This window comes from Syzygium oleosum, unplaced genomic scaffold, assembly GCF_021117445.2.
Source record: "Syzygium oleosum isolate NSW1041296 unplaced genomic scaffold, Sole_v2.1 Sole_v2.09, whole genome shotgun sequence".
NCBI classification, from domain to species: domain Eukaryota; kingdom Viridiplantae; phylum Streptophyta; class Magnoliopsida; order Myrtales; family Myrtaceae; genus Syzygium; species Syzygium oleosum.
This window is the reverse complement of record NW_026607493.1, coordinates 4,534,921-4,544,715: the sequence shown is the minus strand read 5'-3', so window position 1 is coordinate 4,544,715 and position 9,795 is coordinate 4,534,921. Positions and strand designations below refer to the sequence as shown.

Here is a 9,795-nt window from a genome sequence, read left to right as displayed (position 1 = left end):
ATGCAATACATTGTCTATTGTGTACTCCGGGGCATTCATTGACTCAGATTCTGACCATCATCGTCAAGATGAAAGCCCATATAATATTTATAGTACTAAACCAAAAGCTCGAAATTTCACAACAATTGGCAATTGTTCCACAGAATCTCACACTGTATCGGAACATGAGATCCCGAATTCAGAGATTTTTTCAGGCCCATTTGCTTCCCTAATAAAATATGTCCAGATATTTAAAAATATTAAACAACGCCCCTTATCTTAACAGCGCAAAAAGCGACGGAGAAAGGAATTGCACAAGGGCGATTTCGTAAAACGGAAGCGTTCAAAACATGACACCGAGCAGCAGCAGCACCGCCACCGCCACCCCCGAGAACGTAGAGAGCGATATATATATGTAAAGGGCGGAACGAACGGGGGATCACCGGCCACCTTTTGCCTTCCCCGCATCGACAAACGCCTTTTGATTCTGCACGTTGCCGCCCTCGCCTCCACCGCGTAAAGCCAAACACCTCGCTCGCATGCGGAGAGATACCTCCATCGATCGATCGTTTCGCTTCGACGTCGCTGCGCCCCCTCCTTCCTCATCGCGTCCGACCCTGACGTACGCGCGCCGCTCGGAGCCCGAACGAGGTACGTCGTCTCTCTCTCTCTCTCTCTCTCTCTCTCTCTCTCCGGCTTGGCTTCGTAATCTCTCCGACCTCTTCTGCTCCGTTCGGATGCCGACGAAACGCGGCGGAGATGGATAGGAATCGCCGCGGCGCGTTGGAGCTGGTGAACTCGTCGACGAGGCGGAAGGAATCGTTTGCCTATTTCGCGTGGTCCGTGGGTTTGTTTCGTCCTCGTTGGAGGATCCCTCTGTTTCCTACGCGGAACGGACAGGAAGACCCGCCATATGCCGAAGCCTCACGTCGCTTTCTTTGCTCTCCGGCTTTCTTTAATAATCAAAACGAAAAAGGGTTTATTTGTTTTCTTATACGAAGTAAACGAGAAGATTTTGGAAGGCGCATTGGACTGTTGATATGCTTTGCTGGCTATGTTGTTGTCCCTCGTGAGTGGAAGATTGAGTATTGTTGATGCTGGCATGTTCGTATCCATCGTCAGCTCTCTTCTTCGTCTTCTTCTTCATTGGAATTTTTGGTTAATGCGCCTATGAGCAAATCGCGCAGGTGCGTTCCAGATAATGATCTGGTGCTGATCTGCTCTGTAGCTCGAAATGTAGTGCGGCAGATTGTGTTAATAAATGCGTATCCTTTCGTACTCCACTTAGAAGGACAGAGTGGCTATACCGAGAAAAAGATTAAATTATTCGTTTTCGAGACCTTGTTACCCCATATGCAGATTCTCATATTCTGATTATTTTTCTGCTGACATGCTAATTTGTTTCCCGAAGGTTCACTAATAGCTAGGTTATGTCATCTTACTGGTTTAGCATAGTTTGATACGGTTCGCATTTTACTTTTCTCATGCACTTCCTTATGAAGGTTAATGTTCCCTGCATAGAAATATTGGATTTCTTCCTTTTACTGCGCGCGGTGTATCGCTTATATGAGTATTCATCTTTATTACAGAATAGAATGTAACCGCTGATCAGGTGGCTGATGTTTCTTATACTTTTCGTGGTGTCAATTCCATTTGATGTCACTCTCTCATCTTGATCACCTTCCACTTGCTGCATCTGATAGCATTTTTATTTGGTTGTCTCAAATTCTCATTTGAAATGAATTACTCCTGTTTCTTCTAGCTAAATATAAGCCTTCCTTGCTTTTGATTGACCAAAACGCTAGTCATGGGAGCCATATTCTGGAAATTGCAGTTTTAATATTTTAATTTTGATCCGAGCCTAATCCCATTTCAGGATTTAGAGAACTTCTTGTGAACTAGCATGCGAACTCTTTGGGACAAATCTTCCCATCTTTTCTTAGATGTTCCATCATCTTGTGAAAATTTCTATAGCATATCAAGGAACTATCCCATTAAGCATCATGAAAGCAATAGTTGATGATACCATACAGCTAATTGGATGTTAGAGCCATGGTTTTGCTCACTTTTTTTTCTGTTTTAAACGTAGGTGACTTGTAAGTCTCATAAGGGATGGCCAGCCTCCAAGATATCAGTGTTTCGGCAGCTATCAATATCCTATCTGCAATTGCATTCCTTGTTGCGTTTGCAATATTGCGACTGCAACCAGTAAATGATAGAGTTTACTTTCCAAAATGGTATCTCAAGGGCATAAGAGGCAGTCCAACCCGCTCTGGAGGCTTTGTGAGCACTTTCGTCAACTTAGACTTCAGAACATACATAAGGTTCTTAAATTGGATGCCTGCAGCTCTTAGGATGCCAGAACCGGAGCTCATTGATCATGCGGGACTTGATTCTGCTGCATACATCAGGATTTACCTTCTTGGGTGAGCTGTTAAGATGCTTTTGCATTTTCGATTTAATGTTCGAAGTCTTCCAAAGTAACTCACATAGTGACTTTGAGTGGTTCATCCAAGTCAATTGATTTTTCTTGATTTATATTATCAAAGTATGGGTCAGCTATGAGCATATGGATTCAATGCAGACTATGATTGCTTAATGTTTTTCTCGTGCTCACTCTTAATGGAATTCTCATTTGGAGGCCTTCATGTGCAGATTGAAAATATTTGTCCCCATAACTCTTCTATCTTTTGCGGTTTTGGTACCTGTTAATTGGACGGGAGAAACTTTGGAGACAATAAAGGATGTGACTTTCAGCAATATTGACAAACTTTCGATATCGAATGTTAAATCTGGATCAGAAAGGTGAAAAGGAATGTTTCCTTATAATAGTTATCCTCCTTACTTTATTCTGCAGCTGAGAGTGTTATGTGCGAAGCAAGTCCATCAGTGAAAACTCTATCGGATACACATACTTCTGCAGCGGTGACAAGTTTTGTGCCTTCATTCCATGTAAGGAAATGAAATAGTAACTCTAAAAGTTTTCTTTTACTTCTTTCCAGGTTCTGGGCGCACCTGGTGATGGCCTATGTCTTTACATTTTGGACATTCTACATTCTGTATAGGGAATACAAGATAATGACTAGTATGAGGTTGCAATTCTTGGCATCAGAAGGTCGTCGTCCAGACCAATTCACGGTTGGTACTGCACTTTGGCCAGCCAATAGTTGATTTCACTTATTTTTGTAATGTCTCTGAAAAGTTGAAGTCATTAAGGTGTTATGTATTTGGATGATAGAGTAATAAAATTTGTCAAAATGATTAGCCATGACAGCAAACCATTCTAAATTGGAGGGAAGCATGTATTCCTCTGACAGTAAGCTTAGCAAAAAAACTATTAACTATTTGGTCATTAGAACTGGACAATCATTCGCATCTGTATAATATCGCTTTAAGAACTACAAAATCTGTTGTCATTTCAGCTCAAGGCAAAACTGAAGCACAATTTTCTTTCGTTTTGCTATTCCTTCGAGAAAAGAGCTGAAGAGAAACAGATATAACAAATACAGAAGAACATCTGTTTGCCTATTGGAGAAGGCCCGGGCCCTCCACGTCCTTCTTAGTAGCTATACTTAATAATTAGGCATCCATATGTTTCCTACTGCACCAGCACATTATGATGTCCGATTAATCCATGCCGGAAGTTTTGTTTAATTTTCGTACTGCAGCTGAAAAAAGGCAGTTTAGAGGTACATGCGGTGATCAAATGTGTAAACGTTTCTTCATCCAGCATTTTCAAGTATTTTTCTCCGAGGCCTAGATCTATCCTTGTAGGGTGGGACCATGTCAGTATTTATATGACCCTTGCAAGTTATAGGCTTACCATTTCCATGTTCGCTCTAGACAACAATTTGAATGGGTTTCATGGCATGTAGCACTGGCATGTTAAAAACAATAAGGAAACCAATGCAACATCATTGCTCAACCTTCTACTTGTTAAGTCTATTCTCTTTATCTGGTCAGAATAGATGTCAGAAACCATAGTTTGTTCATTCACTTCATCTGATATTCTTTTCTCTTTATCATTTCTCTGTCCCAATTTTCTTTTCCTTCAAAGACGATTAAGTGTAAGGCTTAGCTCTTCAGTGAGCATATGCTTACCGTGATGCCGCTAGAATCTCTGATGCTGTTGCTATAGTCTATTCACGTCAAGAGCATCTCTAACACCCATTAGGACCAACGTGGCTTTAGACATCTATTCATTTGTAAGATGTTTATATGCAGGTGCTGGTGCGGAATGTTCCTCCAGATCCCGATGAATCAGTCAGCGAGCATGTTGAACATTTCTTCTGTGTGAATCATCCTGATTACTACCTCACACATCAGGTTTATCTTTGTCGAAATTCCTACATTTTTCTGTGGACAGAGAGTTTATTATGATTCAAAGAGGAGGAGCTAAAAAAGAAGAACGGGAGGTTTTGGCATAGATTAGGAAAGAGAAACAGAAGGAGAATGTATCTGACTTAGAGGGATTTTCTATTTTTTAGCTGGTGTTGGTCTCACAGCTTCATCATCTTTTTTAACTTACAGGTTGTGTACAACGCAAACAAACTGGCAAAGTTGGTTGAGAAGAAGAAGAGTCTGCAAAATTGGTATATTTACTACCAAAATAAGTACGAGCGAAATCCTTCAAATAAGCCAACTACGAAGGTGCTCATTTTATTGCATGTCAAATTTTAGTGGAGGTCTTACTTGTATTTTACCTTTTCAACTGTGTCAGAACATTTGGAGGACTTTATTCTAAACTTATATAGTAACAACATTTTACCTTTTTATCTTATATGCGCTATTTGTAGACTGGATTTTGGGGTCTTTGGGGAACTAGAGTGGATGCTATAGACTATTATGCTGCTGAGATCGAGAAGTTGACTGATGAAGTAAGTTCTCATTCCCAAGAGGCACATCCTGTTTTGACTTTGTATATGATTGCCACTGCTTATATTCTCTGCACCATTTTCTTGAGCTTATTCATCACGTTAAGTGCCACGATGCATGATAATCGTAGGACAGCATATAGTCTGAAATTTGAAATTGCTTGTCCAAATATAGCGGTGGGACATGTTAGCTATGTCATTCTTCTAGAGAGTTAAGTTTTTCCAATAGTAAAAGCTTGAGAAAATGGTAAGATCGTCGTTTTTATGCTGGGAAGTGATGTTCCTGCAGGAACAAGCTGAAAGAGAAAGAGTGATAAGTGATCCCAAGGCTATTATACCTGCAGCATTTGTTTCATTCAAGAGTCGCTGGGGAGCAGCTGTGTGTGCTCAGACTCAGCAAACAAGTAACCCCACAATATGGCTGACAGAATGGGCACCAGAGCCACGTGATGTTTATTGGGACAATCTGGCAATTCCTTATGTTGAGCTTACTATTCGAAGACTACTTATGGCTGTTGCTCTGTTTTTCCTTACATTTTTCTTTATGATTCCCATAGCGTTTGTCCAATCTCTTGCAAACATTGAGGGGATTGAAAAGGTTCTACCCTTTTTAAAGCCAATAATTGAAAGGTAAGGACTGCATCATTTATTCAAGAGTGCTTTCATATATGTACCAATTGCTTACTCTCGGGGTCTTTCATTTTCAATAATTTACAAGAAGTGATTATGTACTGAATTTGTAGAAAACAAAGTCTTCATTGTATTAGAAACTGGATATGCAAATTCTTTTAGAAGGAATATCGACAATGCATCATACTTTAAGCTTCATAGAGACATTATTGCATTTCTCATAGTCTTTCCTGATTAGGCTTTCACTCAAGATGCAATAAACTTAGTGATCAATCTATTGTGGGAATGCCCATGCTGATGCTGATTCCTTGATATTCTTCATGGTATATTTGTTGCAGGAAGGGCACGAAGTCTTTAATTCAAGGGTTTCTCCCAGGAATTGCCTTGAAGATCTTTCTTATTTTTCTTCCAACTATTCTTATGATAATGTCAAAAATAGAGGGTTTTTCCTCTCTCTCTTCTTTGGAGAGGAGATCAGCTGGAAAGTACCATTTGTTCGTATTGGTCAATGTGTTTCTTGGAAGCATCATCACAGGAACCGCGTTTCAACAACTCAAATCTTTTCTCCATCAGGCTCCGACAGAGTATGTTAATTCAATAATGTGTTTAAGAGAGAGAAAAAAATTAACTCTCACATTAATATTTATTTTATGCAGCTTATTATTTTGAACCAAATGTTGTTGTGATGAGCGATGATGATGTGCAAATTCAAACATGTTTCATTGTTCTTTTGGAAGCACTTTTATGTCTCCAACAGTAAAGACTTTCTTTTTTGGAATTGTTGCTGCTTCAATTTTTCCTTTAGGCTAATTTGTGTCTACTTCCAGCTCTTAACTTCAGTTAAATCTTTCTAATTGGCCTCACATAACTAATTGTGCTGCTGTTTCAGGATACCAAAAACTGTCGGTGTGTCTATTCCTATGAAAGCAACATTTTTTATTACTTACATAATGGTGGATGGCTGGGCTGGAATAGCTGCAGAGATTCTCAGATTGGTTCCCTTAGTTATGTTCCATTTGAAGAATACTTTCTTGGTAAAGACAGAAAAGGACAGAGAGCAGGCAATGGATCCGGGTTGCCTAGGCTTCGCGACATCTGAACCTCGGATTCAACTCTACTTCTTGCTGGGATTTGTCTATTCGGTTATCACGCCTGTGCTTCTCCCTTTCATTATTGTCTTCTTTGCTTTCGCCTATATGGTTTTTCGTCACCAGGTTTGTGGCCATCAGAACTAGTAGTTGAACTTTCAAATTTTTTTAACTTTATGCGCATGTCTCTTTGAACGCTTCAGTGAAGTGAACATGTGTTAGCAATCAGTATTGCACGTAGAGTAACTAGGGAAGCTAAGGAAGAAAACACTAAATGAAAATTATTTGTAAGGTTAATATAACGCATGATGTCCCACATTTTGATGCTTGCATTCAATTCCAGGAACAGGATATAGAACTAGCCTTAACTGTGGAAACATTAGGTACGGAGCACTATTTCTGGTTTGGTTTGTTTGCCAAAATGATTCACATGATATAGCACTATTTGTGCATTGACACTTAGGATGATGTCAATTACAGCCTTGGGTTAGGTGTCCGTGATATGATTGCTATTTTCCGACCCTGTATCTTGTAACTCCGGTTTAGATTCTAAATATTGTAAAATATGTAGGTCTGTCCGCTTTGATGTCGAAGAAAAGTATCATTCTTTTTGTTAATCTCGGAAATTTTTCGTATGCAACATTCAAAGGTTGTTCAGTTTATCCTTTTGCTGGATTGGTGGCAAGTAATCAGCTGATAAATTATCAAAACTATCGCCACATTTACTGTCATGACAGAGGATGCTAAGCATTTGAGCTGTGCAATCTGTCTAGCCTTATGACTTGTGTATTACAGATAGTGTCAGAATTGGGTATTGAAGTTCTGTACCCAAATTGATTAATCCACTGCAATACGTTCATGGAAGTTTTTTACACCTATGACTATAGTCTTTGGAAAGTTTTCTGCTATACGAGCAATGTCTCAACATAGAAGTTGCTAATTGAGGAAGAGAGAACTAAATTGGTCAATCATGCTCAATCTATTTGAATAATTTGTTGGTCGGATATATGGAAGTTTTCCTGCTTCACCAAAATAATGGCAAGCTTTTAGACTGCAGTAAATTATCCTTGTAAATGATGTGGAGTTAATGCTGTGATGCCTAGGGATGACACTGAAAAAAGCCAATATAAATTCAGAGATGCATATTTTATAGAAGACTTTCCTATTCCATGCATTGGTTAATCATATCTTCCCATCAGTTAATTATGCAGTTCTATTCAATGAAATCCTGATTGGACTGCTTTTTAGCTGGGTCTTGGCCACACATCTTTTTCATGATGAAGTATATTAGATGCATCTAAGTTTGCAACCTGGACCAAAGTTTTGTTGCAAAGACCTGTGATGCCTGTTTTGCTAGAGTTCAATATAACTCCCCAGCAGTTCTCTGACAGTCTTTTGTTGCTAATAGATCCTTGTTTGTTCACCTAGGTTATAAACGTGTACAATCAAAAATATGAGAGTGGGGCAGCCTTCTGGCCAGATGTGCAAAGGCGCTTGATTATCGGGATGGTAATATCTCAGCTTCTACTGATAGGATTAATGAGCACAAAAGATGCGGAAATTTCAACACCGTTCCTCATTGTGCTACCCATTTTAACCATCTGGTTTCATATGTTCTGCAAGGGACGTTTTGAATCAGCATTTGTGAAGTTCCCATTACAGGTTCGTTCAGCAACATATAAAAATCAAAGTCCTTCTATCCATTTATCAAGTTATGACGAGAGCTGTTTGCATTCTCCTAAGTAGATCACTCATGTTCAATTAGCGCACGGAGCACACACCACCATGTCTTGCTTGCTGAGTCTTGCAGTCTTGCTTGCTTGATAAGTCACTTAAGCAGCTAAAAAGACACCTATTTGATCCCCTATTATGCACCCTTTGAGGTTGATTGAGGATCTGATACCCGTGGCTAAAAATTGTAGCGACATTATTGGCGCAATGATTTTGCTATTTTGGCATGACCGATGTTCATATTTGACCCAATGACAGGATGCCATGGTAAAAGACACACTCGAGAGGGCCACGGAACCGAACCTGAACTTGAAGGCTTATCTTCACGAAGCTTATGTACACCCTGTTTTCAAGGGAGGTGAGTTGGAAAAACCCACAGTGATCGATGAGGAAGAGAACAACCCTCTCGTGCCGACGAAAAGGACGTCTCGTCGTAGTAGCAAATACGGTTCCGATGTCAGTTCGGAAGCCGGAATCTGATATGTAGGACAGCAATTCACTTCATTCTTTGCACAGATATTGTACAAGCATGAGAAATTTTGAGCTTCATTTGTCAATAGAAGGAAACGAGATTCGTAGGTGTACATCCCATAGTCGGCTGAGGTGTAGGAATTTTTGAAATTTGATGGTCCGGGTCCAGAATCACCTCTCCTAAATGTACAGCTACAACCCAATTTTATCCGGGTTGTATGGGGGCCCTTCTAGCAGAAATTTTGGATTTCCAAAGAGTTGGAGATTCCAACATTGATTTGAGAATTTTAAGGCCCATAATTTCATTATTCAATTTTTTTCCATTGTGGTAAATTTCAATGAGTGTTTATAACTGAAATGTGTCAAACAACTGTCGGTATGAAAAAAAATTATTATAACTCTTTGCAAAGCGTGAGAGTTAAATCTTACATTTGAAACTAAACGTCCCAATCCCACTCGATTCATTAGATGGAAGTTGATGATCACTCCAATTAAGTTTAGTCATCGTTCGTTCGTGATGCATATTATGAATCAACAAGAAAAACCAAAGAAAAGGGAGCAACCTTGAAGGGGTAAATGTTGATGCTATACAAGGGATTATTATTGTATTGTAAACAAAATAGTAGGGGCAATTAAATAAAAGGATACAATGTTGTTTTCGTAAATACGGATCCAAAGATAATCGATGCGAATGTATAAAGTGATTTTCAAAGGTAAAGCTCATACATGTATTTGATTTTATTCAAATGCAGAATTACGGAAGTGGTCATTGAGTGAAAATTGATATATGTTTTTTGATATTTTTTTACAAATTTGCGGCTTCAAAATTCGAAATCGTCGTGCTTTTCACTTAATTAGAGTTACATTTCGGTAATTTAGTTTTCTATTAGAGTTCATCTTCCAAATGGACCTAACATAATGATCTACTGATGATTATAAATGACAGCAGGAAATTATTCTAATAAAAAAAAATAATCTTTCAATGGAGAAAACAAAAGCACCGTTGACTTATCATATAGAAT

The 9,795-nt window shown here is 39.2% G+C and overlaps 1 protein-coding gene across 2 annotated transcripts; it reads left to right on the top strand.

The window, feature by feature from the left end:
- Positions 1–369: 369 nt before the first annotated feature.
- LOC115673646 (CSC1-like protein At4g02900) lies at positions 370–9,086 on the top strand. Of its 2 annotated transcripts, XM_030595864.2 has the most exons (12): positions 370–630; positions 2,069–2,405; positions 2,635–2,784; positions 2,982–3,117; positions 4,204–4,305; positions 4,510–4,629; positions 4,776–4,856; positions 5,143–5,483; positions 5,822–6,067; positions 6,373–6,697; positions 8,000–8,233; positions 8,561–9,086. In XM_030595864.2, exons 2-12 carry the CDS (start codon positions 2,092–2,094, stop codon positions 8,780–8,782), a joined length of 2,271 nt encoding a protein of 756 aa, XP_030451724.1. In that variant the 5' UTR covers positions 370–630; positions 2,069–2,091; the 3' UTR covers positions 8,783–9,086. The 2 variants fall into 2 exon arrangements, with proteins under 2 accessions (XP_030451724.1, XP_056170322.1); XM_056314347.1 differs by lacking the exon at positions 8,561–9,086 and having other exon boundaries at positions 7,980–8,142.
- Positions 9,087–9,795: the final 709 nt, after the last annotated feature.

Bases quoted from the DNA above. Each gene is read 5' to 3' on its own strand.
- LOC115673646 (XM_030595864.2), top strand. From the start codon at position 2,092: ATGGCCAGCCTCCAAGATATCAGTGTTTCGGCAGCTATCAATATCCTA. The intron at 2,406-2,634 runs GTGAGCTGTTAA...CTTCATGTGCAG, and splicing joins ATCAGGATTTACCTTCTTGG to ATTGAAAATATTTGTCCCCA. The intron at 3,118-4,203 runs GTTGGTACTGCA...GTTTATATGCAG, and splicing joins GTCGTCCAGACCAATTCACG to GTGCTGGTGCGGAATGTTCC.